Genomic DNA, 18,701 nt, shown 5'->3' with positions numbered 1-18,701 from the left:
AATATTTCTTAAATCATGTTAATCCACCGTTTAAGCAGAGATATCGGTTCCAGACAATGAATCACAGCACCTGGAGGGGAATATACCTGCCATTTCCCCAGAGAGCCAGTGATTAACAGAGCGCACATGCTGTCAAGATGAGCTGGCAGCAGCTCTGGTGTTTATCACCTCAGAGCTCCTTGCTTGGAATGAAGGAGGCCTGGCTTTCACACTCCTGGTGCAATCAGCTTTTATTTATGTTGCATCCGCGTGAAACAGCTCTTTGCAGGAGTGTGGGGGAGAAACACCTGGTTTAACCCTGGGGGCCCAAATCTGCTTTTCAGATATAGGCCCCCCTAGAACCAAGCAAACGCTTAATAGACACTGCATTGTTGAGGAAGAATCCAGCTCACCAAAGGTAATTCACATGTAATAAATTTGAGCTTGGGGAAAGGTTGGCATATTTATTGCCAGTTGACACTCCTATGCCTTTCATGGAAGGGAGGAATTAAACAGAAGCAACTACTCTAAGCAGAGCGCTGCAGCAATGCTGGGAGATGCACTGCCAAAATGCTGCTTCTCTCTTAAGGCACAGGTGTTCTGTCCCTTGATGCACCTGGAAGCCTTAACAGGATGGTTTCTGGTCAACTTGGAAGACTAAGGAAGTTGCTTATACTAGTTCAAGCCAAGCACTTTCTACTCTGATTGGTTATTGTGAACCGCCCAGAGATCATATGATGAAGGGTGGTAAGTTAATAATAATAATAATAATAATAATTATAATTATAATTATTGGTGGATATCACCAGCTGTCCAATTCCTTCCTTCTTTCTTAATATAAGGTCATGACAGGAATTGAACCAGGGACCTTCTACTTGCAAGACATATGCGTGCTGTTTATTTATTAACTTACATTTGTATTGTTATCTCATATTTCCTCCCAGGAGCTCAATGAGGCATGCATTTTATCCTCACATCAATTTTTGAGGTAGGTTAGGCTGGAAGACTGTGACTGGTTCAAGGTGCCCCAGTGAGCACTGGTCTCCTAGGTCCTAGTCTTTTTGTTTCTTTGTCAGAACTGTCAGGAGTTCATCCTACACTCAAGTAGGACCCTGGCAGAGACACATGCCCGACTGGCATGTTCCCTCCCTCCTGGTCGATCGTTCGGGAGTTTCAAATTCTTTCTTCAGCCCGAACATCACAGCAACCGATGCCAACCGACACTGGCACACTTAGGGATCCGCAGAGTTTGCACAATTTGTGCGTGACAGACCTCAGCAACTCAGCATTTTGGCTAATCTACTTTATTTACATATAAACACACATGGAGCACTGTAACATGACTCCCTCTCTCTCTAGCATCAGACAGCAAAGAAAAACAAAACAAAGGACAATAATCCTACGTCACGGAACACAGTAACACAAACATCCTGTTTCTGTCACTTCCCACTCTGTGGAGTCAAAACATATACCGCCATGTGAAAGACAACAATCCTATGACTGCAATCATAGATCAGGAATTCTAACATGAACATGTCTATTTATGAAGTGTATTTGGCGGAATCGGGGGGTTGTTTCTTGTGGGTTCTTTTGTCCAATGACATGATAAATCCATTGTTTAGTGTACAGATTCATAAATATTTCTTCATTTCCTGGTAGAGCTTTGAGAGAACCATGAAAACGAATATGAAACAAAGCCTGGTATTTGCTAACAACATCTTAAACTCACAAAATATTGTGAGTGGTGAAACATTAACCACCACAGGATAGGAGGGGCGAGCTACCTGTGGAAATCAGGTAAGATAACACCTGAGAGAAGCAGGAAGTTGTATACTGTTGGTCCCAGGCTTGGCTCTGACTTCATGTTCACTCTGGCAGGTGTTTACTTAAGGGGGTGCAGCATGCCTGCTGAAATACAAATCAATATAAGAAAGCTGAAGTCATCTTGTTGGATTTAGCTAGCAAATATTCATTTGACAGGGTTTTATAGGGGGGGAAAACCAGTTTGCCCTTCTGCCTCTGAAGAGATAACAGCATAAAAAATCGGAAGCACGGATACTGGAAGATCACCTTCACAGAAGCACTGGAAGTGTTTGGCTTTGAAAGAGGACAGGCCGTTGGGAACTGTGCTGCCTGGAGAGACTTTGAGTACAGAAAAGGAGAAGAAGCAATGACTTGTTGGGATCTAGATGGGGCTAGCCTGCTGTAAAGAACCTTCCCATGTAATGGTAAGTTTTCAGAAGTAACTGGGCATTGCTGAAGAAATGGGAAGGGATACAACCCTCTGTGTGTGCATGTAGAGGAGGGAAAGCAATAGGGAATGTTGGACAGTCTGGTACTTCCATCTATCTAGCTTCCCTTTCAAACAGCATAAGAAGAGAAGAGGAGCCTGTTCTCACAGTGGCCAATCACCACTTTTCCTAGGACATGTGTTAGGCTAACTGGCCTGTAATTTCCAGGGTGCCCATTGGATCCCTTAAAAATAAAATAAAATTGGTGTTGCATTTGCTACTTTCCAGTCTTCAGGTATGGAAGCTGGTGTGAGACAAGTTACCTACTTTCGAGTTATTTGAAAGCTCTTGTGCGGATGCCAGCTGGACCTGGCAATTTGTCGGTTTTTACTTTGTTTATTAGGCCTAGAATTTTATCTCTCGTCACCACTATCTGCTTCAGTTCCTCAGACCCACCTCCTGCAGAGGTTGGTTCAGGCACTGAGATCTGCCCCGCATCTTCTATTGTGAAAATGGATGCAAAGAATTAATTCAGTTTCTCCACAATCTCCTTACCCTTCTTTAGTATTCTTTTGATTTCGTTGTCATCCGAGGGTTCAAACATCCTCCTTGATGGTCTCCTGCTACTAATATACTTAAATAACTTTTGGTTGTTAGTTTTAATGTTTTGAACAATGTGCTTCTCGAAATCTTTTTTTCAGCATCACTTATTGTCTGCTTGCACTTCTTTTTTTGCCGAACTTTGTGTGTGGGGGGGGGCGGGGAGTTTGTTTTGTTTGTTCTCTTCAGTTTTTTTGAAGGAAGCCCCTGCTCATGAACAACCCTGGCATTCTCTTGGTACTCATGGTCCCTTTTCTGTCTGATCTGTGTTATACACTCCTTTTGAGTTTCTAATGTGGTTTTAAACAATTTCTAAGAATTTCAACATCCTTCTTACCTCATTTTGAGGAAGTTTCCTCTTTTGAAACCAAATGGGACAGTATTGAATTTTCTTGGCATTTGCTTGCAAAAATATGAACATTAGTCAATACTGCATACAAAAAAATGTGTTTGGGGAAATTTGTACAACAATGCTGAAAGATTTTCATGAAGATGCTTTGATTTTTTTAAAAAATTGCAAATTGCTACAGAAATGTGTACAGCTGAATTTGAGATTTTAAAAAAATGAGAAATAGGCAGAACTGAATTTGACAGATTCCTCCTTCCCTAGTGGGCATATGGAGATATCTGAGAAAGTCCTGTGTTTGCCATCCGCAAATGGCTTCTATGGGGACATAATATAACACACAACGGCTATATAACACACAATGTGTGACGGGGTGTGTAAAGCATCTAAAAAAGCAGGAAAAGAGACAGGACCAGTGTTTTTTTTTTCTGGGGATAGAAACGGGAGAAGAAACTAATTATTATTATTTTTTTAAAAAAATAGTTTATTCTGTAGCACAGTGAATTATCAGTTCTGTTGCTACCCCTGATGGTGGCCTCATAGAAGATACTGGAAGTTACATGATGTCGGCGGATACTGTGTTGGACACCTCTATTATAAAAATAAAAAGCACTGGAGGCCCAAATGAAATAACGTTCTAAGACAATTATTGGATCTTTCAGTTAAATGCTGTGAGGAAAGGTAACTGTTTTGCATATGAAATGGAGCAAGCAACATCTAATGAATAAAAATCAGGAGAAAATCCCTTCTAAATTAATAGGATTAAAACCATGAACTGCTGAAGTGGGGTGCATTGCAGCAAGGCAGCCACATCTTTTGCTTGATCTTGATCTTCTGAGGCATTAATGAAGTGGTAATTGTAGGAGCAGTGGGTTATTTACAGCTTTCACCAAATAATAGATAATTAGGTGAAATAGCATAGCCTTAACAAACAAAATAGACATTAAAACTGCAAATTAGAACTAAGATTGTTTTTAAAACAGGGTGTGACAGAACCAAAGTACAAAAATGTTGCATCAAGCTTTAATGAACATCTCTCCAGGATTATTTAGAACATATAACTTATATGAACTTCCTTACTAACTGTGCTAAACAAGCACCTGAAGAGTCCAATAATAACCATGCTTATTGGAGATGTTCAGTTAATTTGAATGGGCATTAATTCAAGTAATTATGCTTAGGAATTATAACTTAAATTGAAGCAGAACTGCTTTCTCCTTAAGTTTGTTTTTTAAGTCAATGGGCTATGGCTGTAATCCTGTATCTTGGGGGCTGCCAACCCAGTGCCCACAAAGGCCTCCATTGGTGCCCCCAGTCAGAGTATGAGTTTCTTTCTTCTCTTTTCTTTTTAAGTAAGTCTCTAGCTGCCCTAGAAATAAAGTTATGAGGCAAAATGTACAGGTATCCTTCTGATCCTTTTCTGTGAACTGAGTCAGCCTGGCTACTTCAGCCTGTCAGTGAAATCAGATATGTGATTGAAAAGTGACTTATTTGGGCACCAGGCAATAGGAATCCCACAGGTACTAAATAGGTGCTGTTTTCTTCTCTTGTTTGGTGCATTTTTCCTGCTTGTGTCTTGTTTTCTAGTAGTCCTTGGCATCTCCATAGTTTGCCCTTTTTTTACCCTATGAACCAGGGTGCATCTTTCCTTTGGTAGGTTTGTCTGAGGTCAGGTACTCCCTAGAAGTTATTTTCTGCAAATATTACTACACACTAAGTGCAGGTGCATTACAAGGTGTTGCGGGCAGGGTGGGGCAGGGGAGAGAATTCGGTTCCTTGACAGTGGATCAATAGGAACTGTTCAAGGGAGGACTCAGAGATGTATTTTTTATTGAAAAATCTAGAATTTAAATTTAAAAATTCCTCCCTGCTTTGGCCCTACTTAAATCCAGTGTGTCTATAAGCCAATACAGTGATACCTCGGGTTAAGAACTTAATTCATTCTGGAGGTCCGTTCTTAACCTGAAACTGTTCTTAACCTGAGGTACCACTTTAGCTAGTGGAGCCTCCTGCTGCTGCCACTGCCCGATTTCTGTTCTCATCCTGAAGCAAAGCTCTTAATCTGAGGTACTATTTCTGGGTTAGCGAAGTCTGTAACCTGAAGCGTCTGTAACTGAAGCGTCTGTAACCTGAAGCGTCTGTAACGCAAGGTACCACTGTATAATAGTGGTATTATAACAGTGGTATTTCTTCCATCCTCTAGGCAGCTTTTATTTTCCACCTCAGTGAAATTATTTTGCAAAGCATTGTAATTTCTCTCTTTCTGTCTCTGCCTTCTCATCAACTTTTCACTCTCTTCCTTTTGAAACCAAAGCCTAGCCCATTAACAGGCTGGAGATAAACTTATTGTATGCCACTTTTCCTGCAAGGAATGTATAAGGGCATTCATGATTCTCCTCTTCCCCATACTTCCTTCACAACATTCCATTGTAGAAGGTTAGGCAGAGAGACCGTCATTGGTCCAAAGTCACCCAGGAATTTCAACCCTTGTTTGCTAGGTCATAGTCCACTTAATACCATTTCAGCTTATTCTACAACAGGCCATTTGTGGGAATAGTGTACCCCCACCCTCTCTGTGTGTGTGTGTGGGGGGGGGAGCCTATTAGTTCCCTTGTTAACAATTCTATGTGGCACCTTTAAGACTAATCAGTTTAGGGTGCAAACTTACACATGCTTACCAGGATCATGAAGTAATTCCCATGAAATTCATTGGGACCTACTTCTGAGTGAACTTGGGTAGGATGGTACAATTACTGTGGCATCAATCTGCCCCTGCCCATATAATGTTATGTCAAACTAAACACAATTCAGTGTGTTTGTTAGTTGTTTGCAGTTATTGCAAGACATTTGTTTTTCAGTCACAATTTTAATATCAGCCCTTAATGGAGCTGTCTCCAAAGATTCTTTCATCGCTTTTAGCTCTGATGATAGTTACAGAACTTAAGTGTCTGCTCCGTCGTTGTCCTTCAGCCGCCTTTGATTTCTGCCCAGCAGAGTTTTTGCATCAAACTCTCCAGTTTATAATTGCGATTTCCAGATGTCTTCTGAAATTTATCTGCTGCTCTCCACAGGATTTCCTAGCCATACAGATCCGCTGACTTGCACTTTGGGTTGCAATAAACAAACAAACATTTTTACAACTGGGCATCTCTTTTCATTTATTTCGGCTATAATAGCTTTTTTTTAGGATTGGCTACAGTTTTGTTAGAGTAATATAGACGAGGCTAGGGTGAGCAGCTAGGAACGGGAATGGGGGAGGGGAGGACCACTTCAATATACAATTTGAAGAACCATCAGAAGAATTTTGTCAAAGTGATGGAAAGGGGATTGAGCTGTATAACTATAATTATAGAAACAAGTTCTCAGTCTTTGTTTGCTGTACATTTCCACTGCCACGTCGAAAATGAACTGAACAATCCATTGGATATATGGTTCCCTGGTACCTGCAAAAACTGCTATAGCAGAATGAAAAGGCTGTGGGGAGGGAGGGATGGCATATGGGTGATGATGGGCTCAGTTGTGCGTGTCTGCACATACATATACACGTAAGGTGCTCTGGTTCACACTCACGCTATTCAGTACAAAAGATGGATGTTAAAAGCAATCACCTACAAATAGGAGTGTTGCCTAGTTTGCAACTTGGGGATTCTACCTTATTCCCCCGTTGTGTTTTGAGTCATAGGGAAAGGAGTATATGACAGGACTAGGGGTGAGGAAACAGATGGGAATTGCCTCCTCTGCCAATTCAGCTGCAGATCTCAAAGTGGGATGCTCCAAGAGGCCATAGCTCCATGGGAGAGCATCTGTTTTGTACGCAGACGGTCCCAGGTTCAAACCCTGGCATCTTCAGGTAAGGGTGGGGGAGACCTCTGCCTGAAAGCCTGGAGAGTCACTGCCAGTCAGTGTAGACAATACTGAGCTAGGCAAGAGTCAACCTGGATAGCTCAGTTGGTTAGAGCATGGTGCTGATAACAGCAAGGTTGCAAGTTTGATCTCCGCACTGGGCAGCTGCATATTCCTTCTGTTGCCAGAGGTTGGACTCGATGATCCTTAAGGTCCCTTCCAACTGTAAAATTCTAGCATCCTATGACTCAGTCTAAGACAGGTGCCTATGATCTTATCAAGCCTTCCTGCAGGTTGCAACCCATGAGTGACTGTGCTCATTGCATACTGAGGCAAAGGGTGTGTTGATGTATTTAGATATATATTCATTTTTTTTATATATTACCTTTTTTCCTTTCCCCCCTCATCTCTTGAAATAATTTTTATTTGATTTTACAAATGTAGAATTATAACATTACCAAATGTTGTTTAGTCGTGTCTGACTCTTCGTGACCCCATGGACCAGAGCACGCCAGGCACTCCTGTCTTCCACTGCCTCCCGCAGTTTGGTCAAACTCATGCTGGTAGCTTTGAGAACACTGTCCAACCATTACCAAATACATACCCATATTTAGAGATTTCTCCAAATCTCTAGACTTCCCACCTTCCTCTCCACGGATCCTATTATCCACCTTTTCACCTTTTATTTCATCATCCAAGTTTTACATCTCTCCATTTTGTTCATAGTAATTTTTACATTACAAGTGTTATTGCTATCCTGCTAATGTTTTCACCTGCTTACAGTGGTCTCTCAAGTAAATTGTAGATTTCCCCCATTCTTGGTCTTCCTGGTTCCTGAGCTTTCCGGTCAGTTTTGCCATTTTGGCATAGTAGTTTGCCATTCTTCTCTGATATGGACTTTGTCCTCTTTCTATCTCTGGATATCTTACCTTTTTTCCACTGTGGCACCCAGGGCTGTGCACATGTGGTCCCCAGGCTGTCTCCTATCTAATCACTGACCAGGCCTTCTTAGTTTTTGCAAGGTGGTGGCCTCCTGTGTCCTCAGACTATGCCTGAGCACTCAGGCTTCAACTTTTGTATGACTTTATAGGATTCCCTGTGTGATAACAGACAGCAGAAGCACTGAGCATGTTGAAATGTGCAAAGTTGCCCTATGCTACCGCCGCTGATCTGTACATAACACAATATAATCTCTCCTGTTTGTGTTCTCCAAATTTACTTTGGCATCTTAAAACGATTAGTTCATTATCTAATCTGACACACACCCATTTGAACAATATGTTGACATGTGCAGTGTTCAAATATTCCTTATCTGGCAGCATAGATGGTGGACTTTCTTAACCAACTCCTTTATTCAGGTAACACTGCACAAGATTAATTTTGCATATGTTATAGCAATTGTTCTGATCTCAGACATGATTTTGTGTGTGTGTGTTTGTGTGTGGGCTCTGACAACCAGTTCCCTGGCACACACCAAGCGCTGGTTTTAAGATGCTGTAATTTCCATGGTGAAAACCCTTTTATCAGTTCCAGTATTATGAGCTCTGCTGAAATTTTGAGGTAACCCTTGTTGCTCATTGGATCTCTTCAGACCATCTACTTCTACTTATTCTTCAACACAGGGCTTTTTTTTCAGCTGGAGCTCAGGTGGGAGCCTGAGTGGTAAGATAAGGCACAGCAAAGGCACTGTGTGCTAGTAGCAAAATCCCACTGAGCTAAATTTCATAGTTCATCTGGTTAGCCACTGCGAGAACAGGATGCTGGACTAGACGTTGCCTTTGGTCTGATCCAGTGGGGCTCTTCTTATGTTTGTTGCCTTCTCGGTTTCTGTTGACAGGTGGCCACCTTAAAACAAGACACTCAATTATACATATAAAATATATAATTCAGAAAGGGGCAGTGCAGTAGACAATGGGAAAGAACCTATGCCTATGACCCAAGGGAAGTGGTGGCAATTCTGGGCTAGGCAGACAAATCTAAGTCAGCTTCCAATGAACCTAAGTCATAGCTGTCAACGTTTCGCTTTTTTTAAGGGAAATTCCCTTATTCCGAATAGGATTCCTCGCAAGAAAAGGGAAAGGTTGACAGCTATGACCTAAGTGCAAGTAGCACAAGAGAACGTATTGCTCTGATGTTCAAGCACACACTTTGCGGAGCATATCTCTCCCGCTAGCAGTGAATTTTAATCATGCATAACAACTGCTTTTACATTTGTCCGTGTACATACCCAGACACCATTCTGATGAAGCTGACGAAGCTGTTCTGCGGAAGGGAGGAGAGCTAAGTGCCTTATTTTCTTCACTCCACTTGCTAAATTATTCCCAATGTGTTAAACAATGTAATTAAACACACACGCTCACATGATAAAAACACTTTGCTGTTCCCCATCAGCGCAGGGGGTGAGAGGGAGAGGGAGGGAGAGAGAAGAACGAACACATGTGTCAGTCCCAGCCTTCAAGCTCTGCTAGTTTTAATTTGAGTTGTGGAATTAGTAATCAGTTTTGCTGGAACACTGTTGCAGGAAATAGATCCTTGCATGTGGCGGGCTTGAGCACTGTTGCAAATGAGTATTTGTTAAGGGGAAACCATTCCCTTGTCATGTTATGCTACATTACGTAAGATTTATTTCCTTTGTGCAGAGAAATGGAAGCCAAAAAGGAACGCTCGCTCTTCGTGTCAGTAGAAGGTTATTTCTGAATTTCATCTGATTCCCTCTTTAAAAAGAAACAGTCTCTCTTAATTAAACAGCATGTGCAGAAATGCTCTTGGTTTATAGGGTTTGTTATTAAAATGAGAAGCAAGGCCAGGAGCTAGGAAAAGGGAGAAATTCAGTCCAGGCCACAGAATATGCAAACTGAAAATGTAGCCTTTCTTCAAAAATGTGCACAGCTTTGAACTTTGCAAACAAAAAAGAAAAGTGTACAAAAATGTATGTATTCTGGGAATGTGTGCATAAAAATGCACATATTTTGATGAAAAGACCAGAAAAATGCATCTTTTTAGGAAAAATTGCATACAGAAATGCGAACACCAGTAGAAATGTACACCAAAGCACTGACAATTCCTTTGTGAGGAGCCTTTGAAAAATCATAATCTGATGCTGAAATGCATGACTAACACACCTTTTGAATGGAAAAAAAGAGAAACTAGGAAGAATGGAAATAAGTAGCCCTCTAAAATTGGGGCGGTTAAGCAGTATGCACCTCTGCAGGCAGAGAGTTCCACAGCTGTGGCTAGAAATATGATGGGAGGATTTAAGACTGTGAGAAAGTATCACACGTCAATGTGAAAATGCAAACATGTTTCACAGTCAGTTATATTTTTATGTTTTTATATCCTTTTGTAATTACCATTTTACAACCCAAAGGTGCAGGAGCAGGGTATTACATTGTTCCATATACAAAGCAAACAAACAATAAAGAATAAGAGAAATAAATGGTAACACCCTAATCTAAATCAAGGCATCCATATTTCCCAAGATGGCGTAGATGGGCATCTAAGTTTGAAGCATAAGAAATAAAATCCCAATAAAATAAAATTTAGAACTGTGAAATAAAATTTAGAACTGTGTGCTCCGTGCTTGTCACGCATCCCAATGCCTTTCCCCTTATTGGCCAGAACATTAAAAAGATGGAGCTGGCTTGAGCCTTATGGAGCAATTGAACAGGATACTTAGCATAAGTTTCCTCTTACTGTCTCTACAGCTGAAATATCTGCAACCAGAGAAACCATCAAACTTTCCTCTCTTCCTCCTTCTGGGCTTGCATGCCAGCCTTTCCTCCAATGGCACACTACCATCAGGCCCTTCTCCAGTTGGCAAATTATTCTAGCTCAAAGGAGGAGCAGGAGGGTTCCTCTGAGCCGTATGGCAGTCCACACTCACACCAAGTGGGATCACACTCTCCTTTGTCTAATTCTTTTCAATGGGAGTTAAGCTCTATGGGAGGAACCTGGAATATACAAAGGCTCCACCGCTTTGTGTTTAATCAGTCCCTTTGATGTTGACAATCAGAATTACAGGATTGCGGTGTGACTGCAGTTGGCAAGAGGTGACCAGTGTGCTTATAAAATGTGAGGAAGGAACTGGAAAGCAAATGTTTTCATAAATCTCAGGCACACTTTTAATAATAGCCTCCTATATTGAATTTTGGGCCTTGGCTATCTCATAGATCAACACAATGTTCTGTGAAGTTACTGAAATCAGCAGTGTCAAGAGGGCTTTGTCTGGAAACTTGGGAGATTATCAGTGGAAATAACGAGGAACAGAGCCATGAGAGATTTTAATATGCCTTGAGACAGCAAGAGTGAGGAGCAGCTCAGTAGCTCAGTGAGCCTTTGTTAATTTTTTGCTCCGGGAAGGTTTAAATTTGGGGGCACAAATACATTGGTAACACTTGTGGAATTCCAGACATCTCCACATAACTTTCCAGATAATGAGGTTTCACTCACTGCCCTGTGGTTTGGGAATTCTACCTTCTTGGGCTCCAGTCCTCAGACATGGTGGTTAATGATATTCCTCACCATTATCATTTCTTCATTTCAGGAAAGGAATTGGAACCCAGCTCCTGAGATGTACTCGAGGAATCCTGAGCCAGATGTGCCAAAGTCAGAGAGAGCAGGAAATGTGACTTCCACTGTGAAATTTAAGAACCAGGACTTTGTTCAGTTGAGAGACCACTGCCTGAATCATGGTGTTCTTTTTCAAGATGAGACATTCCCCGTAAACCTCAGTTCCATCGGACCCTTGCCCTTTCTAAAGAAGCCATATATGCCGGTAATTGAGTGGCGGAGACCAACTGTGAGTAGCTACCAAGTGTTAGCAGACCTTGCAGCTTTTGTAAATTAGAGTGGAATAACCATCTATAGTTTCTGGAGTTCAAAGGCTTTATTCACGCAGGAACTATTTCCAGGATGAGCAGAGATGAAAAGAGAGAAATAGCAGACATCTTGTCTCAACAATAAACAGTAAACAAATTTTTGCTCAGTTTTTAGAGGTGACATTACCTTAGACAGAGAGCTACAAATAAGTGCTGGCTAGCTAGCTACACAAACAGTGCCCTCTGGTAGTTCAAAGTAATGCATGCCTCAATTATGAACTCAAGAGAAGGAAATATATTTGCCTTTCACCAACACCAAGTTTTACAGCATACGATTGGCTTCATGTTCCTAGTAAAGTAGTTTAACTCAACATTTAAGTGCAAGCTCTGGTGTGATTAGCCCTTGTCAAGCATTCTTTTAAAAAGTGGAGTGGAAAAAGAAGATTGTGTATGTTGTTTCTACTTCCAGCTGTGACAAATTCATTTGAAAGTTAGAACAGTACCTATGTGCATACAACAGTATGCACATTAGAATGTAAGAGCCGACCGGATCAGGCCAGTGGTCAGTCTAGTCCATCATCCTGTTCTCACAAAAGCCAATCAGATGCCTATGGGAAGTCCATAAGCAGGCTCTGAAAGCAACAGCGATCTCTTCTGTGGTTTCCAGTAGATGATATTCAGAAGAACACTGCTTCCAGCAGTAGAAGTAGAACATAGCCATAAGGGCTAATAGTAGCCTTAAAAGTAAAGGTAAAGGGACCCCTGACCATTAGGTCCAGTCGTGACCAACTCTGGGGTTGTGCGCTCATCTTGCTCTATAGGCCGAGGGAGCTGGCGTACAGCTTCTGGGTCATGTGGCCAGCATGACTAAGCCGCTTCTGGCGAACCAGAGCAGCGCACAGAAACGCCGTTTACCTTCCCGCCGGAGTGGTACCTATTTATCTACTTGCACTTTGACATGCTTTCGAACTGCTAGGTTGGCAGGAGCAGGGACTGAGCAATGGGAGCTCACCCCATCGCAGGGATTCGAACCGCCGACCTTCTGATCGGCAAGACCTAGGCTCTGTGGTTTAAGCCACAGCGCCACCCACGTCCCTTTAGTAGCCTTACCTTCCATGAATTTGTCTAATCCTCTACGTTGGTGGCTATCATAGAGTTCTGATCATGCAGACAGATCTATATTCGTGGACATGATAGACCCTGTTCCAATTTTCAAATGGAAATTTGAGGTCATATCATCATACATTGAAAGAATGCTAAAAAGGGGCTTTCATTAATTCTGAATCAGAAAGGGGCATTTCCTCCTCCTCCTCAGGTTGCCCAGTGTTCCTCTGAGGAGAGAATAAGAAGGAGGAGAGGGAAGAGGGAAGGAGAGGAAGACCCCTTGCCACCATGTCTCAGCACCGGTCACAGAAGATGAGGAGGGGGGAAGGGAAAATAATAAATACAGTGGAACCTCGGGTTATGTACTGTTCGCCTTACGAACGCTTTGAGTAACAAGCTCCTCTAACCCGGAAGTAGGTTTTCTGGGTAGCAAACTTTGCCCCGGGATGCGAGCGGAAGTCGTGCACTGGCAGTGCGGTGGCAGCAGAAAGCCCCTTTATGAAAGCGTGCCTCAGGTTAAGAACGGTTTTGGGTTAAGAACGGACCTCCAGAACGAATTAAGTTCGTAAACAGAAATACCACTGTACTGCTGAGCTATGGTCCTTCCTCTGTATGCATGTAAAGGCTTTATCCTCAGACAACATTGTGAGGTAGGTTACTATCGAGCTTCATGGATGAGTGGGGATTTGAGCCCTAGCCTCAAGAGTCCTAATCCACTGCTCTAACCAGTACACAACACTGATTAGACATGGAATACCTTCTCCCTCTCCTTAATCCAAGTTGTTGACATCACTGAAATGTGTGCTACTGAGGGCAGGGTGGGGATTTTTTTAAAAAGGGTGTAAGAGTCATTTCCCCTTTGTTTTATAGTGTAACTATGAGTGTGGGGTATGCTTGTTTTTTGAAGTTTAGTAACAGTCAAGGGACTATGTCACATTTCAAAGTCTATGCATGTAAATCTATACAAATTAGCAATATCTTGAAATTAATTTTAATTGCAAGCCCCAATAAGCAATTTAATGAGCCCACTTTTGTGAGACTAACACTTTTGCCCTATGGCTATATCTTTTCTCAGCTGCCCCCCCCCCCCCAATTTTGCCAGTCATTAATGGTTGGTTTAGCAAACTGACAGTAAAGAAAAATTGCACCTCAATCCAAGATGTCTCTGCTTGTTTTGCATCTTCTGAGTCATGCAGTATCTGGTTATTTAAGTGACAGATAACTCCCCCCCCCCCGCTGTCACCATTCCAGTTCCAATATAGCAGCTGAGGAGTGAAGCGGGCTTCAATTTTATCTCAGGCATCAACAAGAGAATTGCCAATTACGTTCAGAGTCTGGGATCTTTATAGCTGGTGGTAATGCATAAAGCAGAGAGAACACAGCTTGATTTGCAGATGCCAGGCAGTGCTGACAGCTAGAAACAACTTGTTTTGACTTGTAAAGTGAGCCAATTTGATAACGGGAGTCCCTGAAGGGGAACAGGGTTGGAGCACAAAACTGTCATCTTTGACGCCCTTCTTGAACCTGACATCCATGCCCTTTACCACTTGATGCAAATTACTGAATGCATTGTTGCTGAATTTACTGAAATCCCACTCTTTCTTTTTTAGAATGGCTTTTCTGAGGGGCTCTCAGAGCAATCCTAGCCAGGTGATGATGAGCAGTTCCACACTTATTAACTTCCATGGCTCTCCTTGAGCTTCTGGTCAGTCTTCATGGCAGGGGTGTGGAACAAGTGGTCCTCCAGATGTTGTTGGACTACAGCTCCCCTGATCCCACCCTAACCATTGGCCATGCTTACTCTGGATAATGGGAACTGGAGTCTGACAACATGTACAGGTTAGCCTCTTCTGCAGTATGGTTTGGGAATATAGGGCTAGGAGAGGTAGGGGTTGCCAGCTTTCTACTGGCTCCTACCCCTGCACTGTTAAATAACAGCTTGATCTGTTGATGTTAGCAGATGATAATATTGAAATTTATGCCATGGGAAGTTTCGCCTCTATATCTATAGATTAAATCACAGTTAAAGGTACAGGAGCAGCTTTCATTCTGATCAACCAGACACTCTGCCTGAAGCTCATCCAGTCCATTTGTCTCCCATTTGTGCCAGAAGAGCTTGCAAGCGAGGCCAACTCAAGCAATCTTTTGGTTATGCCTCTTAGTTAGGTTCTCAAAAGGAAGCAAGAGCAAAGTCTGTAGGTCTCTATGGATCTGGAGTCGAAGATCTTGCACATAAGCATGCACCATATACATTGGGGGATGAACCTGTGGCTCGCCAGATGTTGTTGGACCTATATCCAACAAGCCAGGGATGATGCAGCAATAAACAAATGACGACACATTCCCTGTCCCTGATGCACCATCCTTAAAAATGTAGCAGAGACCACCCAGATGTCTAAAAAAAACAAAAGAACAGGAACATGCACCATACCAGACAAAACAAAGAGATTTAACAATCATGCTCCAGTTGGTTCAGTCAAGTTTGCTGTGCTGCATATTGTAGGGAAAGGTTAACAAAATCACAAGAGATTTTCTGACAATCAAACCTAAGGGAGAAGTTTCTTCTTTCTTTGGATTATGCCTTAGGAAAGGAAAACTGGCTCCAGTGCAATGAGTCATGCCCTTTCCTAAAGGTCTTGTGCTACAGATGCGGAACTCGTGCAAATGGTAACTAATGTTGCTTCTCCTTGGCACACATCAATTACTGCCGAAATCTACATCTAATTCAATCAGTTGACTAGGCAGTGACACTTCTCTTATTAAGCAGTCACAGGCAGGAAATGCTGTTTCCATTTCATTAAGCTGATTGAATACAAGCAAACAAATGGACTTTTTTCCCCAGTAATACTGAGCGAGGGAGGACCTTAGGGTTCAAATCTCCAGCGACCTCCATAAAAACACATCCAGTCTACTTGCCAACACTGACAAGAGGAAAAGCAGCTTCCTGTGGTGTTGAGAAATAGCAACTTGGGGTGCCAAAGAGCTGTGAATCACGCAGAGTAGTTATTATTAGCCCAGTCTTCCGATTCCTTGCACAATGTTCTCAAGTGTAAGCACTGAGATCCCAGGGTGTGGCCTGAAGGCATAGGAGGCCACCACCTTGCTTAAAGGTTATGCCCAAGGCATGGATGGGGTGATCCCCTGGAAGGTATGTCACCTTGGATTCTAAGAGGGAAGAAAGGCAGCATAGAAATGTAATAACAGTAAAAGAAGAAGGATATTGACAAGCTGGAATGGGTGCAGAGGAGGGTAACCAAGATGATCATGGTTCTGGAAACCAAGGCTGTCACATGGAAGATGGAGCACAGCTGTTTTCTGCTGCTCTGGAAGGTAGGACCCAAACCCATGGATTCAAGTTACAAGAAAGGTGATTCAGACTAACTATGAGGAAGAACCTCTTCTGATTGTAAGAGGTGTTCAGCAGTGGAAAGAACCTCAGATGGTGGTTGGCAGGTCCTTCATTGGAGGTTTTTAAGCAGAGGTTGGACAGCCGTCTGCCAGGGATTCTTAAGCTGTGAGCCTTGCATTGCAGAGGGTTGGATGAGATGACTCTTTGGTTCCCTTCCAACTCTACAATTCTATTATTATTATTATTTAATCTAAAGAACAGAATAGGTATTGCCCAAGTGGAGTTTTCTGCCCTGTGCTATTTATAACACTAGGGCATAAATAGAAGAGTTTAGGCTGGTGCATATGGCTGTTCTACCTGTGGCAATTATTCCCCCTCTAGGAAGGACCATAGCCCAGTGGTAAGGCATTAAAATATTTTTTTCCTGAGGGTGAGGGGATGAGGATGAGGTTTGTTTGCTTTTTTAAAAAAAGCAGATTGACATTTGCCATGGCTGCTGTACATAAAGAATTTCCTGCCTTAGAAAACAGGGCTGGATAACCCCAGAAGTCTCTTTCAGTTCTAATAAACTGAGTTGTTGAGAGACATGCAAAGCACTACTTTTTCTGATATAGTGAAATGACCTTAAAACAGAACTTGGGCTTTTCTGATTCTCAGTTGCATCCTCCTCCTCCTAAATTGGGCTGTACATGTCGTTGTAGAAAAGAATATGGCCAAAAGCATGCCAGTCACAAAACACCTGGGCTACAGAATTTCCCTGGAATATGCAGCTCGCTGACATCTCTGTAGGGTGTTTGGTCTCAAATCAGTCTTTGCAGACAATCAGACCATGCATGCATCTAAATGTCTTCGAAGCTTTAAAGCCATAATTCAACATCAGTTTGTGTATACAGTATGAAAATGAAAAGAGTGACAAGTTATCAGTCAAACCTGTGAAGGAGACCACAAAATCAATGTGTGCAAGAAAAATGCATTAAGGAGTTGGTTCCCAAATTTCCTGATGTGTTTTGAACCTTCCTCAGAGAAAATGACACATCTAAATTAAAAGGAAAAAGAACAAGTTTCTGATTAAATTCAATCTCCTACAGGTTACATCAGAGGAAGAGAACTTTGTAAAAAACAACAACAATACATTCTTCTCTTGAGTTTACTGGTCACAAAGGAACTGTTGCTCTCCAGAGTTTCATTCAAAGTGGGTTGGGAAATTTGGAAGCTGGATTTTAATAAAATTTACTTGCCGCTCATTGGTCTTGACTTCTTGTTATTCTGTGCAGCCCTCTTTCTGGCTGCAATTTGCTATATCTAGCAACAGTAGTAATTACTTTGTTTTCTAAGCTTGGGATCACTCCCCATGTTACGGTTCATGGCAAAAAATAGAGGCGCAAAACTACAGGTGGACTTGCATTTTCACTTTCTGATGTGAATTCTAATATGCAAAAGCAGAATGTGAATTTAGGGATAGGGGAGAATGAGACTTTGTCTGCATTTTAGTGATGAAACTACCTGACTTGCACTACTCAGGCCAGTGCAAAATTATCCTTTGAAATCCACACTTTTCTGCATTTTATTACACAATTATTTAACCGAGTGTACAAAAATCTGCAAGAAAGTGTGCATAAAATGTGTATAACCAGCACTATCTTCCTAGAAAAGGAGGTGCTGGAACTCACCATGAACACCTCCCTCATTCTCTTAAAATGGCAATGGAGCCCACCTGAGAGGTGAAGGAATTGAGTTCCAGCAAGTTCTGGGTGGAAAAAAAGCACAGTATATAACATACAAAAAAGTGTCATTAGGGAAAGTCATTAGTAAAAACATGTATATTCATCAAAACTGAATCCAAAGTGTATATTGGAAAAATCTGCAGTAAAACGCTATCAAATTTTCTTTAATATAATATTCAAGAAAATTTGATGCCGTTATTTTAAAAAATGCAAAATTCTGCAGAAATGTGGAGAACTGAATTTAAGACTGGGAAAATGAGAAACCAAGAGAAACTGAAATGGACAGATTCATTCATCTCTGTGCTCACTTTCCACAGGAGCAATGGGTGAGCTCTTCCTCAATATGCTATGGTATATTTTTATAGAAGGGAAGCGCACATGCTCCCCTTTAGCACATTATGGTGAAAAGTGGAAGCATTTGTCCACATGTATATAGGCTTCGATCCTAAGTTAGCCACCTGGGAACAGATATTTGCAGACAGAGTGAAAATGTTTAGTATTTTTCATTTGAGCAAAGCAAATTCAGGCCATGCATAGGAGCTGCTACATTCCCACTGAAGTCTGCAGATCTAAATGCACCTACTAGAAACTAAAGCTGCAATTCTAATTCCATTTACATGGGAGTCAGTTCAATTGCATTCAACTGGAGTTATAGGGGAGCAGACATAGAGAGTAACATGAGTACAAGGATGGAGGTGTCAAGTAAAG

The 18,701-nt window shown here is 41.9% G+C and overlaps 1 protein-coding gene across 3 annotated transcripts in view; it reads left to right on the top strand.

Moving 5' to 3' along the window:
• Positions 1–1,796: 1,796 nt before the first annotated feature.
• The window catches only part of CAPN13 (calpain 13), an 86,758-nt gene continuing 69,853 nt past the window's right edge, over positions 1,797–18,701 (top strand). Inside the window, exons 1-2 of one of the 3 annotated variants that reach the window (XM_083732362.1) lie at positions 1,797–2,207; positions 11,543–11,797. In XM_083732362.1, coding sequence (XP_083588488.1) covers positions 2,169–2,207; positions 11,543–11,797 — 294 coding nt within the window. In that variant the 5' untranslated portion in view covers positions 1,797–2,168. The remainder of the gene's footprint in view (positions 2,208–11,542; positions 11,798–18,701) is intronic. The other 2 variants (XR_014562514.1, XM_083732363.1) reach the window with 2 other exon arrangements.

Source organism: Podarcis gaigeae, assembly GCF_964106915.1.
Source record: "Podarcis gaigeae genome assembly, chromosome: 3".
Lineage (NCBI taxonomy): Eukaryota > Metazoa > Chordata > Lepidosauria > Squamata > Lacertidae > Podarcis > Podarcis gaigeae.
This window is presented reverse-complemented; position numbering and strand designations above follow the sequence as displayed.